This window comes from Simochromis diagramma, unplaced genomic scaffold (assembly GCF_900408965.1).
Source record: "Simochromis diagramma unplaced genomic scaffold, fSimDia1.1 OVJJ01000656.1, whole genome shotgun sequence".
Lineage (NCBI taxonomy): Eukaryota > Metazoa > Chordata > Actinopteri > Cichliformes > Cichlidae > Simochromis > Simochromis diagramma.
Window position 1 is genome coordinate 980692 of NW_024387038.1, and position 14762 is coordinate 995453.

Below are 14762 nucleotides of genomic sequence, written 5' to 3' on the forward strand. Positions count from 1 at the left end.
ATATTGGTGTGAAACTCCCGGGGAGAGGAACGCACACGGCTGCCTGTCGGTAATTAGGTTGAGCCACTTCTTGCCATTGTTAACATCCTGCTTTAATATGAGAAGGACCCCTTCTTGACCCTCTTAGGCGTCTTCATTTCTACATGATGTCTCTCTTTTTCCCACGCGCCTCCTCTCCTCTCTTTGTCCTCCCTCTTCTCTGTTTCTTTTTCTTTCTGATCATGGATTTATCCCTTCCCCTCCTTACCTCTTTTTTCTGATTGTATCACACAACGCTCTTACCATTTTCTTTCCCTTACTTCTCTCCTTGGCCTTTCACCCAAACCTAATTTATCTCTTTTTTTCCCCCACCATCCATCCATCCCTCCCACTCAGCCCTGCTCTCCTTAACTGACTGTGCCGGCTGGTATATTTTTGGCTGCATGGTCTCTAGAAATAGGTTTTTGTGGATGGCAAGGTCACTGGTTTAATTAATAATGACAAGAGGGAGTCAAAAGTTCACATCCTTTTTTTTTTAATTTCTCATTTTGTCTTCCCCACACCCTCTTCCCTCTTTCATCCATCCATCCTTTCTTCCTTCGCTTACTCGGCACACTCTGCATGTGACTGTGGGATAGAAGCACGGTGTTGTGCGCGACAGACACAAACTGTTACAGTTTATACACAGCAATCAAAATTCAGGTCAAGAAAACAGGAAAAGGAAAAAAACTGTCATATGAAGTCATTTGTTGTTTCTGTGTTTTTTTCCTCCTTATTTTGCAATGATAATGACATTATCAGCATGAATAATGCATTCTCGTGTCTGCCCCCCCCCCTTTTTTTTTTTAACAGCCATGTCATTTTTCATGCCACTACAAAAGCATAATGTGCTGCCCCCCTCCCCCCACTTCCCTCTATTGCAGGAACGTTATAGTCTGAGATGTTCTTGGACATTTCTGTGTTATATTCTCACATCAGGTTCTGAATACTGATAGTGATGCCGTCTGTCCTTGATTCTTCAGTAGTCATAATATTAAGTTTGGAGGTTTTTTCTCCTTTTTTGTCCATTCTGTCTCGTTTCCCATTCATGATGACCCAGTACTGTAATTGCCATTGTCGAGGGAGACTGTAAAGAGGGTCACGAAGCCTCCAGTGCAACATCCTCCTTATTTGGATGCCTCCACTAGAGCTGCTGGGGAGGAGGGGGGGTAATGAAACAAAGCACACAACCAAGTCCCGCTTTACCCACTCACTTCCTGTGCTGAATCCCCAGTACACGTGTGCACGTCTCTTTTTAAATTTAAAAGTTTGTTTTCAGCTCGTAGATTTGTTTCACGAACTTCCAGATGACGTCTCGCCGCGTGCGCTGGCGTTCTTTAATGTAGCGCAGTTCACTTTTTTTCATTTGGGCATCGTTTCCTGCTTTTGAAATTCTGCACATTTCAAGTTTCCAACTCGAGGTCGGAGGTCGCGTCGATGCAAATTCGTTCCGGCTCTCGGAGCAGCGCTCCTTGTCCGAGAGCGTTTGTGCGATTTATCAAAGTTATTGCTGGACACGGAACAGGGTTGCTTCATTTCTGCAGATAAATCTGACGGCCTACTGATAAGATGTTTCTGTGGTTTCACGAGGACGTCTGTTAGTGCTGTTTGAAATTGAATGCGGTCCTAACAGAGAGTAATACGACTCAGGATTTCACGTCTATTGATACAAACAATGCGCCAGAAAATAATAACTGTGGGCCTACAGATGCAGATAATAGGAATAAGCAGCAGTTGAATAACATTATTAACATGAGTGAAGCGGCGTGTGTGCTTGTGTTTATTCGCTGTGTGTGTGTTCTCCTCTGTTTAGGAGATGTACTCCAAAGGGATGATTCTGGCCAGCGCTATCAGGCAGGTGCGAGGACTGGGCGACAACAAGTTTGAGGTAGTCACCTCCCTGCGGACCTTCATATTCCGAGCTGAGAGAGAAGGTACAACAAGTGCTTCCTTTTCCTCTTTGTTCTGTGGTTTTGCATTCAGCTATGAGCCACACGTGCCGTTCTTTCTGTTTGTCACTCTGACCGGCTGATTCCCCGTCTAGCCTTGTTTTTCCTTCCTCGCTTGCCCCTGTTTCCCCGCCTCTCCCCCCTCCCTTCCTGTTTGTCTCTTTCTTCTCCTACCTCGCCATCTGAATATCTGAATGCCTCCGTGACAATCTTCTGTCTCACCTCCTTTTTCCTCTATTTTTTCTCTCTTCCTTCTCTAACACGCTCTCTCTCTCTGCAGTTTCTTTCTCCTCATACTCATTTTCAGTTTTATTAGGCTCATTTGTATGACTGTGAATCCTTTTGCAAAGCACCCCTGTGTAAAGAAACGGTTGTATACATTTATTTTCAGTCTTTGAAGACAGATATGAAAGGATCAAGATCCATTTAATGTCTGTGAGTTAGGTACAGCGATGTGGCGTTTAGCCTCGCCTAGCATGAAGATTAACGCTGCGTTCCAGTTGCCTCGCAAGTCGGATGTTGGGACTGGGAGTGACACCACTCCCGAGGTGAGCTTTTTCCAGTGGTAAAATTGGAAAAGCAAGAAAAAATGGGATTTGTTTTGCTCCTTAGCAACGTAGAGCCATTCATGTGTCACTAGAAAACCAGCACAGTGCTTGCTTTTTGTTTCTTGTGCTTAAAAACATCACTGCTGCCTCTTCATGGACAGAGCACAGTCAGTGCTCTGGATACATCTTATTTAGCAAGTCACAAATACATAACAGTGGCTGTACAAACTGCAAGTTTGACAGTTGTGTATGTGTGCACTGGATTGGATGTGAAGTCGGGATTGGTGGGACTGCCTTGACTTGTTCTAGTTGAAAATTCTGACTGGGAACTTGCAAGTGCATAGTTTTGGAGACCAAGATCAATATTTAGTGATTTAAAATTCATATATTGCTGGAGACAAATTGATTTCTGTAACATTTGTTATATTGAGTTCTTTACTTACTCATTTAAACTGAGTCTGCTCAGATCAGCTGTTGTGTTTCTGGTGTTCCAAACACGTGTAGCCAACTGGGAAGCTGCAGAGCGCCCCTGGTGGACGAACTTTCTCCTTTGGATTCTTAATTTCTAAACTTCCTAAACTTTCATTTATTGGCCTTTTTGCTAATTCACATATGTTGAGAAAAATAGTAAAATTGGCCAATGTATCAGCGCCGCTCGAGTTTACTGTAGCAGAACGGCTGGTGAATGAGGAAGAAAAATTACTTAAGGGGAAACAGGATTCTGCTCTAAATTTATACTTAGTGTTAGCATGTGTAGGCTGATTAGGGCCATGTTTACAACTCGTGATCACTGGGCCACAGAGAGGGAAAATGTCAGCATTGTAGCTGAACTTTAAGTGCAAAAGATGTTGCGTGCCATCTGTGACAACAGATAATGATATATAGATACAGGGCTCTAGACTAACTTTTTGCCATGGGCGTACCGGTGCGCCTAACTTTTTAAAGTTAGGCGTACCGGCACAAAAGTTAGGCGCACACAAATTTTATAATAATTTATATAATATAATGTGTTTTTCTGGATACACTGTGCTTTTTCAGCATTCAAAGATTGATGACACCGTGTCAGAGCACTGGCTATGAATTTCAGAAGGATCAGGCCTTAACTTAACAGAAAAGTTAGCAATAGTTCTTTTCCTATTACAGCTACATCCACTTCTGTCGTGCCTAGGCTGCTCACTAGGGCTGGGTATCATCACTGATTTCTATAATCCATTCGATTCCGGTTTTCAAAGTCCCGATTCGATTCAACTTAGCCTCAGACATCCATCCATCCATCCATCTTCATCCGCTTATCCGAGGTCGGGTCGCGGGGGCAGCAGCCTAAGCAAAGAGGTCCAGACCTCCCTCTCCCCAGCCACCTCCTCCAGCTTGTCCGGGGGAATACCAAGGCGTTCCCAGGCCAGCCGAGAGATATAGTCTCTCCAGCGTGTCCTGGGTCTGCCCCGGGGCCTCCTCCCGGTGGGACATGCCTGGAACACCTCGCCCAGGAGGCGCCCAGGGGGCATCCTTGCCAGATGCCCGAACCACCTCAGCTGGCTCCTTTCGATGTGGAGCAGCAGCTGCTCTACTCTGAGCCCCTCCCGGATGGCCGAACTTCTCACCCTATCTCTAAGGGAGAGGCCAGCCACCCTTCGGAGGAAGCTCATTTCCGCCGCTTGTATCCGCGATCTCGTTCTTTCGGTCACTACCCACAGCTCGTGGCCATAGGTGAGGGTAGGGACGTAGATCGACCGGTAAATTGAGAGCTTCGCTTTTACACTCAGCTCCCTCTTCACCACGACTGACCGGTGCAGCGTCCGCATTACTGCAGCCGCAGCCCCAATCCGTCTGTCGATCTCCGGCTCCCTTCTCCCATCACTCGCGAACAAGACCCCGAGATACTTGAACTCCTCCACTTGGGGCAGGAACTCATCCCCGACCCGGAGTGGGCACTCCACCCTTTTCCGGCTGAGAACCATGGCCTCAGATTTGGAGGTGCTGATCCTCATTCCCGCTGCGTCACACTCGGCTGCGAACCGCTCCAGTGCGAGCTGGAGGCCCTCACCCGATGAAGCCAACAGAACCACATCATCCGCAAAAATCAGAGATGAGATTCTGAGGCCACCAAAGCGAAAGCCCTCCGCCACTTGGCTGCGCCTAGAAATCCTGTCCATAAAAATTATGAACAGAACCGGAGACAAAGGGCAGCCCTGGCGGAGCCCATCACCCACCGGGAACGAGTCCGACTTATTGCCGGCAATGCGAACCAAGCTCTTACAACGGTTGTATAGGGATTGAATGGCCCGTAGCAATGGGCCAGACACCCCATACTCCCGCAACACCTCCCACAGGACACCCCGAGGGACACGGTCGAATGCCTTCTCCAGGTCCACAAAACACATGTAGACTGGTTGGGCAAACTCCCATGCACCCTCAAGTATCCTGGAGAGGATAAAGAGCTGGTCCAGTGTTCCGCGACCAGGACGAAAACCGCATTGTTCCTCCTGTATCCGAGGTTCGACTAGCGGACGAACTCTCCTCTCCAGCACCCTGGCATAGACTTTCCCAGGGAGGCTGAGGAGTGTGATCCCCCTGTAGTTGGAACACACCCTCCGGTCCCCCTTCTTAAAGATGGGGACCACCACCCCGGTCTGCCAGTCCACAGGCACTGCCCCTGATCTCCACGCAACATTGCAGAGACGTGTCAACCAAGACAGCCCTACAACGTCCAGCGCCTTCAGGAACTCGGGGCGGACCTCATCAACACCGGGGGCTCTGCCACCAAGGAGTTGTTTAACTGCCTCAGTGACCTCGCCCCCGGAAATTGGCGGGTCATACCCCTCATCCCCAGACTCTGCTTCCTCCTCGGAAGACGTGTCAGTGGGATTAAGGAGGTCCTCGAAGTATTCCTTCAGAAGACCCCCATGAAGAGAATATCGAGGGAACAGTTTACCCTGCCCGGGATAGGGTTACCGGGGCCCCGCCCTGGAGCCAGACCCGGGGAGGGTGCCCGAGGGCGAGCGTCTGGTGGCCGGGCCTTAGTCCATGGGGCCCGGCCGGGCACAGCCCGAAGAGGAGACATGGGCCCATCCTCCCGCAGGCCCACCACCCGCAGGAGGCGCCATAGGGGTCGGGTGCATTGTGAGCCGGGTGGCGGCCAGGAGCGGAGGCCCTGGCGGACCGGCCCCCGGCTGCCAAGACTGGCAATAGGGACATGGAATGTCACCTCTCTGGTGGGGAAGGAGCCTGAGTTGGTGCGTGAGGTTGAGAGGTACCGGCTAGATATAGTTGGGCTCACCTCTACGCATTGTCTGGGCTCTGGAACCAGTCTCCTGGAGAGGGGCTGGACTCTGTCTCAGTCTGGAGTTGCCCCTGGTGAGAGGCGGCGGGCTGGGGTGGGTATTCTTATATCCCCTCGGCTTGCTGCCGGTACGTTGGGGTTTTTCCCGGTGGACGAGAGGGTTTGCTCCCTGCGCCTTAGGGTCGGGGAACGGGTCCTGACTGTCATCTGCGCTTATGCGCCGGGTGGCAGTTCGGAGTACCCAGCCTTCTTAGAGTCCCTGGGGGGGGTGCTGGAAGGTGCTCCACCTGGAGACTCTGTTGTCCTGCTGGGAGACTTCAATGCTCACGTGGGTAACGACAGCGAGACCTGGAGGGGCGTGATTGGGAGGAACGGCCTCCCTGATCTGAACCCGAGCGGTGCTTTGTTATTGGACTTCTGTGCTAATCACAGTTTGGCCATAACGAACACCCTGTTCGAACATAAGAGTGTTCATAAGTGCACGTGGCACCAGGATGCTCTAGGCCGTAGGTCGATGATCGATTTTGTAATCGTATCACCAGACCTGCGACCATATGTTCTGGACACTCGGGTAAAGAGAGGGGCTGAGCTGTCAACTGATCACCACCTGGTGGTGAGTTGGATCAGGTGGCGGGGGAGGACGCTGGACAGACCTGGTGCACCTAAACGCGTAGTGAGGGTGTGCTGGGAACGTCTAGCAGAGGCCCCAGTCCGCGAGATCTTCAACGCACACCTCCGGCAGAGCTTCAACAGCATTCCGAGGGAGACTGGGGACATTGAGTCCGAATGGACCATGTTCAGCGTCTCCATTGCCGAAGCTGCTGCATTGAGCTGCGGCCGCAAGGTGGTTGGTGCCTGCCGTGGTGGTAATCCCCGAACCAAATGGTGGACACCAGAGGTGAAGGGAGCCACCAGGCTGAAGAAGGAGGCCTATCGGGCTTGGTTAGCCTGTGGGACTCCGGAGGCAGCCGACAGGTATCGACAGGCCAAGCGGAATGCGGCTCGGGCAGTGGCTGAAGCAAAAACTCGGGTGTGGGAGGAGTTCGGAGAGGCCATGGAAAAAGACTAGCCTCAGACAGTCAGAAATATTATAATTCTGATCATTTATCAGTACTGACTTCTTCAGAATTGTGAACATCACAACAGATGCCTTTGTGTGAAAGTAACTGAGAATAAAACACAGAAAAACATGAAGGAGATTTTCCTGGTCTGGCTTTTTATAGCAGATAACCTTAAAAATATTCTACAATGTTCTGCATATAAAGTTTAAATTTCTTCAGTATTGAACAACAGAAAAAATAGGCTTTCTTGTCCGAGGTCATTTAAGTGAAAAAAAGAAAAGAAAAAGACAACAGAGAGAGATAGAGAGAGAGCTAGCTGTGCATGGAGTGTGATTTTAATAGTCGTGGAAGCAAAACAGCAAAATTCATGACGACATTGATCAAATGTGAAGCGCAGTTTGCTGCTTCTTTTGCTGCTGGCTCGGTGAATTTTGGTTGGAGAGACAAAACCTGCAGCTCAGAATCAGCGCAAAAAGACGTAAACACAGCGCGGACCGGACGCATCAGGATCGCTAAGCTCCGACAGCGTGTCCGTCTACGGGCCGTCGGGTGAGAAAGCCGAGAAAGACAAAGCTGATTCTGATGCGTCGGTCCGTTCTGTGTTTACGTCTTTGTGTGGAATCCGTGTACCTGCTCTCATCTGCTGTTTGGTTGTTGTTGAAATGGTTTTGTGAGCTTTAATCTGAGAATCTGGCGTTTCTGGCAAAACACAGTTATGTTTAAAAGTTGATTCAGGATTTAATGAATTTATTCAAGCTACTCACCTCCCACTTCCACCTGCACTTTCAACTGGACCACGGCCAATCAGAGAGGTCCCGCCCCTGACTATCTCTGATTGGTTTAGTCCACGATAGGGGCAAAATTTGTGTCTGTTGTTGACCACAGGGAAGGTTGCAGATTTTTTTTTTTTTTTTGCTACCGGAACAGTTGGTCGCACAGGTGCAAATATATTTTTTTAGTCGCATCACTAAAAAATTTGGTCGCATTTGCGACCAAATTGGTCGCACTCTAGAGCCCTGTAGATATATATAGGACCTGCGGCGGGTTGCAAGGTGGCTTGGAGAAAAAAAAGCAGTTTTATTATTGGCACTTTTTTTGAGATTTTCTATTTGATTGCTTATAAGTGTGTTAAAGTTTCCATGTTAGCGAGTCTGCTGCAGTTGTGCTTCAAGTGATGGAAATGTTATCATCAGAGGGTGACGAGTGTTTCGTGATCGCTTGTACCCGACTGTGGAGACTTTACAATACAGCTACTAGAACTATAGCAGGAGTGACTGCTTGGATGTGGAGTCTCCTGTCTCTGTGTAAACACCACTTTAGAAGGAAATCAGCTGATGTTTTCTGTCACTGACGTAAACCAATCTTTGGGGATTGGGACTTGGTTTGGTTGAGCTACCATTACGCTTGAAAAAGTGTTATTTTCTGTCCAGCTGAATAAATGAAAATTATGATCTGCCGATGAGTGTGCATGTGGTTATTAAAGAGGTCAGTATTGCAGGAATTCTGCTTAAATAACATCTTTCCTCCCTCTACTCTTCATCTTACTGTCACACACAAAACGCCGCACGAGTTGTCTCCGCTTATCGTCTTTGAGGTGGAAGCTTTGTCTGTGTCGGCCTTAATGAGAGGGGAAGGAGACACTTTCTGCTCCTCACCTCCTGCCTGCTTGATGGCAGTCTATTAGGCAGCACAGGTCAGACAGCTCATTCACTAAATGAGGGTCTGTTTCTGGGGTCAGATGCTGGCTGCCCTTTGATTCATGGGAATAAGTTAGATTGCAGAAATCAAGCTCTGCGTGGTTATGGCATTGAGTGGTACAGTGTAAATACGTGAGAGCAGGCAGAGCTGAAAGATCTTAATCGACCGGGTCACCGAGACCTCAGCGCGGGTTTGTGACACGCTGACATCTGAGCCAAGAATAGAAACCTCAATATTTGACTTGCTAATAGTCATTACTGAGGATCACCTTATTGCTCTTGAAGAGCCCTACTGGTCTTTTAATGGCAGCATAATACTGGAGCAGACATTAAGCATCAGGCCTTGCACAAAATCTAACTTTTACTCTGGCATTCTGTCAGTTTAATGGTGACCAAGGCATAGGAATAACAAGTACTACATACAGTTATTCATTAATGGAAACCCGTATTGAAACGTTTAATGGATAATTATTTATGTAAAGAAGCATTTAATTTTAAGTCTGAGCAGAAATTGTAAAAACACCCAGCATTCGTGTGGATCCATGTAAAATGTCAGCTGAAGACGATAAAGGGACTTAATGGGACAGAAATGAACATCTCCCGTTATTTGCTCTTTAACCAAAATGCATACAAATCATTGTGAGGCGTACGTGCAGATAATAAGTGAAGAAGGTCATTCCTTTAGAAAACACGACAGGTTGGGAGGACTTTTGAAAAGCTAAAACCTTTCGATGGTTCCCAAAGTGTTTGTACTTGACACCGTTCTTGTCGAGAAGAGCGTCACTTGTGAAGTCTCAGCACTCAAAGCCGTACTAATCAGTGCTTGTATGGAATTAATTAGCACCAAACACTTTTGTAAAATGTTTTACTGTCTCAACTAAGCGTTTTAGCCTCTTTCAGCTAATTGTTTTTTTTGTCTTGCAGTGTGCGGTTTTCCCGTTCAGCAGCTAAAGAGAAAAAGATTGTGTAGGGATGCAAATGTAGCTTGATTTAGACGCAAAATTGCCAAACTTGATGATGCTGGTTTGTGTTTCTTCATTTTATTTAGGTTTATCCTCATTCTCCAAAATGTACCAGAGGAAACAAAGAAATGTTCATTTTGAAGAATAACCTTTGAATATTAGCCAGTGCAGACCTGATGTAACAAAAAGAGGTAACCATCAGCTACTGCCATGGAGAAAAGTCATTAAGGATGCGGACAGGAACAGACAAGAAGGCTGATTTTGGCCAGTACTGTTTTTTGTTTGATGTATGGGTGCATTTTCAGCAAAGCTGAGCAAAAATAAAGTGAAGTATTAGTGTTTCATTATCACCTTCACAGAACCAAACAAACGTGGGAAAAATATGCAAACTCCCTGGGTAGATGGTAGATTCGAACCCAGGACTTTCTTGCTGTGAGGCTTCAATGCTAACTGCTGCTCTACTGTGTTACCAGAATATTTGATAAGTTAAATACAGCAAAAATGGTTGTGTATATGTATGTTTGGCCTTTCAAACAGTTGTTGCCAGTTGTGGTCGACAAATTATGAAACATCTAGGCTCATGGTGGAAGGGTGTAACTTTTTAAGATTACATCTATGGGCTGTTATAAAGGCAGATACCGAGAGATTGGCAAATATTGACCAATAACATTGACCTGCCGATAAATTGGTCGGCTTCTAGAAGAATACAGCTTCACTCTCTGTTCCCCAGTCAGTTGACCTTAGCGAAATTAGCCACACAACACGCCACAAAGGACTAAAAGCTTAAAGTGTGTACCGGCTAGCTAGCTAGCTAGCTGGAGAGCTTCTTAGCATCTCTTCTTAGGAAGAGCTTCTTCGTTACTCTTTGAGGTTGTGGCCCATCAGTTATGTTACATCATCCCATTTTGGTAACAAAGGATTTCAGTTATATCGTGCACAGATGTACAAACGTTTGAGAACTAAAGTGAAATGTATGGAAGCTCAAACAGGAGATTTTACACTATGCATATACGAGATATGAATAGTGCTGGCTGCTTTGTGGCTTCCACCGAGCAAAGATTTGCATACAGTCTTTTCATTCAGGATTTTTTTTGTTTTTGCTTCACCTCTAGCTCATAAAAAAAAACATAAAAAAACAACTTGCCCTTCAAAAACTTTTTTCATCTTTTCCCCCCACTCTGAGGACCAAGGGTGAACGACAACCCCTCCCCTCTCTGTTGATTCAGCGCATCATCATATCGATGACTGCCAGCTTTTTTTCTTTTCTTTTGTTTGGTCCGTTTATGAGTCGCGGGTCCTCGATGGCATCATTTATCAGGCTGTCTGATCGTCATACGTCACGCTCAGTCGTCTTGACAAGAGCTGGGAAGGGGAGAGGGCTGTCTGATTTGGAGGTGGCCTCTGACCGCTTGGGAACAGTCGGATGGCTCTCGTGAAGGTGGCTCCTGCCATCAAGAGACGAGTCTGTGAGGAGAAATGAGAGAGAGGGAGAAAGGAGGATAAAACTTGGCCTCATCACCTCATGCATCTTTAAACAGGCCCACTCGCCTTGTGGCGGAGAGTCATCAATCTTTGGGGAAACACATGAAAAAGAAGGAGACACGAGCAGACAGAGGGAAAGAGAAAGAGTTGGTTAGTGAAGTGGAGTTAAGGAGCTGCTGGGCCGATGCAGGTGGGGGGCGAGAGCGGGGAGAAAATGATGGAGTGATGGTCGGAGGAGTGTGCGAGAGTGGTTAAAGGCATCCAAAAGGCATAGAAGAAGAGGGAGGAAGAGCAACAAGGGGAAGAAAGGGATTAGGCGAGGAAGTGGCAGGAGTGGATAGTGCAAGAAGCAGACATGCAATCTCGATATTTTAAAAAAAAAAAAAGGAACGGAGAAGTAAAGGCGGAGACGGCAGGGAGCGATGAAAAGGGCAGAGTGAAGATGGAGAGAGGGAAAAGGAGGAGTGAGAAGTGAGTGAATAATTGAAGGCCACCGGAGAGAGTGTGCACACAGCTGTCGGCTGATTCCCCACTTGGTCCGCAGGTGGCCCCTTCCCTTAGGTACTGTCAGCTTGAGAGAGGAAAGATGGAAGGAGGAAGGAAGGCAGGCAGGCAGGGGGAGAAAAAAGGAGGGAGGGAAGGAGTGATGCACAGAGCGGTGGCAGCGGTGGGGGAGAAGAAAGTGCGGCAGGAAGAGATGCGGCGAGGAATGATGGAAAACAGACAGGACAGAAAGGGGGAATGTTGGAGATGTGCGGAGGGGTTGCAGACAAATGCGCTACAAGACAGGAGATGAGATTTATTGTGTTTAAAAAAAAAAGAAAAAAGAAAAAGGTTGATGATTTGTATTCTGATGCTTTGGCAATTGCCTTTCCACAAGCCTGCTCGTAACACATGTTGGTTCTGCTCGAGATGACAGGAAAGACGTTTAGAGAGGTGTAGAGAATGAGTAAGGAAGAGCAGAGGAGTGGTTGGGAGCAGCCCAGAGACAAAATGATGGCAGAATTATAAACTCAGAAGGACCTGCAGTGAGACTTAAGTTTTGTAAATGTTTGTACATGTTTCACTTCACATTATTTCATACTTCACTGCTACAGTGGTTGGGTTTTTCCTCTAAGCTAAATCAGGTGAATGCTAGTCCAGCGTTCACTCTCTTTAGCTGGACGTCTTTCCTTTATTGAAAGCCAGAAGGCCCGCCTATAAACCGTATGGGATCTTCGCAGAGACACAGATGCCTTTGTGTTAACCCATGAATATTATAAGGCTAATAGTTTTGTCACAGAATAAAATAAAAGAATAGACTTCTTAGAAGAGCTGTTGTCGCAGTAAACCACATAGCAAGCCGTTCCATTTGTGAAATAACTGCCTCAAAAATGTTTTCAAAGTTATAAAGGCCACAGTTACTGCAGGGACTTTGAGTTAAGGCACTCAAGTTATCTGATGTAACACCTAGCAGAGATGTCACCTCAAAGTGATAACTTTAAGCCTCGCTACATTTTGAGATGTATGAAAATTCACCCCCGTACAGCTATAAAAGTCCATGCATAAAATTAGCTACAGATCACAGAGTGTAAAATACATAAACACATTAGTCTGTAACTTGGGCCTTCTGACATGAAAGTGTGCGGGGGCTGACAGTCTGTCAGGTCTTGATTGTATGTGCTGTATATGTTTTAAAAAACATTGTTTCAGTCTTTGTGGTCTTAAAGGACACTGTCAACAACAATACTCAGGTGGGCTGTGGTGTTTAAGTGATGCTTAGTTGGTATAATGGGGCCCAAAGTGTACCAAGAAAATGCCTTCTACACCATTACACCAACAGCAGCTTGACATTTTGATACTCAACCGACATTTTGAGTGTTGCAGCAAAAGTTAAGAGTCATCAGTGCGATTTTGGGGAACCTGTGGGATTTTAGCCTCAGCTTCCTGTTTTTAGCTGACAAGAGTGGTACCCAGTGTGGCCTTTGTTCAGAGATACTCTTCTGCATACCTCAGCTGTAGTTTGAAGCAGTCTGATCATTCTCCTCTGACCTCTGACATTCAATTCAATTCAGTTTTATTTATATAGCGCCAAATCACAACAATAGTTGCCTCAAGATGCTTTTATATTGTAAGGTAGACCCTACAATAATACATATAGAGAAAAAAACCCAACAATCCTATGATCTGTATGAGCAAGCACTTTGGAGACAGTGGGGAGGAAAAACTCCCTTTTAACAGGAAGAAACATCCGGCAGAACCAGGCTCAGGGAGGGGCGGGGCCATCTGCGGACCGGTTGGGGTGAGAGAAGGAAGACAGGATAAAGACATGCTGTGGAAGAGAGCCAGAGATTAATAACATCAGCAAGACATTTTCATGGATAGAACTGCTGTCCACTGGAAGTTTTCTCTTGTCCAGACTAATCTCTGTGAACTCTAGAGACGGCTGTGTGGGGAAAATCCCAGCAGATCATTGCTTTCTGAAATACTCGGACCGAACAACCACGCCACATTCAAAGTCACTTAAATCAGTTTGAACTGAATGTCACATAATTCAGAATGTACAAAATCCACAGTTTGGATACGTTTGCCAGAAATTTGATTCTGATGAACATAAACAGTTTTTACTGAGGATGAATGTGAGAGTAAGCCGTAATTTGTGGCAAATGTGTAGATTAAACACTAAATAATAATAGAAATGTTTTGTTCAGTGTTGGTGAGTTTGGGCACTGAGATGATTGAAAGGAGAGAAACAGAAAATGGCCACAGTCCCTCAGCTTTGTGTATCTTTTATTATTTGTTTTCCTCCCCTTTTGTTTTGTATCCCTGCTGATGGAGACCGCGTGGGCAGCTTCTAAGATCTCTGTTGAGCGCTGAGTGGACCTAGCTCTCATCTCATCCACTTTCGCTGAGGATTATCTGCCTCTCCCCTCGTCTCTCTCCGTGAAAAGTCGAATATTCTTTCAAATAGATGGCCTTACATATATCCCTTAATAAGCACTAGTTTTGGCCGCTGGATTTTTAGTGGCTGGCAGTTGTTCTGTGCATGCAGAGGTGATGCCGTGTTTGTGCACCGAGCAAAAAATCATTGCGAGGTTCCTGTGCGAGGCAAATGTTAACATACACAAATCCTAACGTGCAAGGCGTACAGGCACGCCACCGTTACTTTCACCTTCCTCCTCTGCTACCATCCCTCCTGCGCTCAGATTGACAGCTTGGGCAAGGAGGCCAGCGGAGAGTGGAGGGAAGGAGGAAGGAGCCCCCCCCCCCCATCTGAATAAATGAACAGGCAAATAAGTGAGAGCAGGACAGGTAATGGAAGTCAGAAAGCAAGATGGGAAGGGAACAGTAAAGCCGAGTGATGTAAAGGGCGGTCAATAATTGAGCAGGCCTTTTATTATTGATACCAGCTCTTTGTGAATTCATAAGAGTCTGAGGGTGGGGCTGAGCTGGGATTGGTACCGGGCAGCAGATACAGTATTTCGGTGCTCGAGTGGGGGGCGGTTAAGGTTGTCGACGATGAGGACGCCCAGAGACCTCAGAGGGTATGTTTGCATGCAAATTCAAGGAGAGACACGTCCACAAAGGCTGCAGGAGGGCCAGAAGGTCACAGTCGAGAAGATGATTAAGGTCAATTTATGACGGTGACAGGTTGACGGTGACCAAAAAATGATTGACGGGTCCCTTCCTGCGTGTGTGGAGGACACGCCGACAGGTCGCTCTGGGGGGTGACGCAGCTCAAGTTCAAATTTTGAGTCTGTCAAAACAGAGAGGAGAAAAATGGAG

At 46.8% G+C, this 14762-nt stretch overlaps 1 protein-coding gene across 6 annotated transcripts in view; it reads left to right on the top strand.

Moving 5' to 3' along the window:
• The window catches only part of zmp:0000000660 (arf-GAP with Rho-GAP domain, ANK repeat and PH domain-containing protein 2), a 164403-nt gene that overhangs the window by 28109 nt on the left and 121532 nt on the right, over positions 1-14762 (top strand). For all 6 annotated transcript variants that reach the window (XM_040043485.1, XM_040043487.1, XM_040043482.1 and 3 more), the window contains one exon: positions 1832-1952. In XM_040043485.1, the coding sequence (XP_039899419.1) occupies positions 1832-1952 (121 nt within the window). The remainder of the gene's footprint in view (positions 1-1831; positions 1953-14762) is intronic.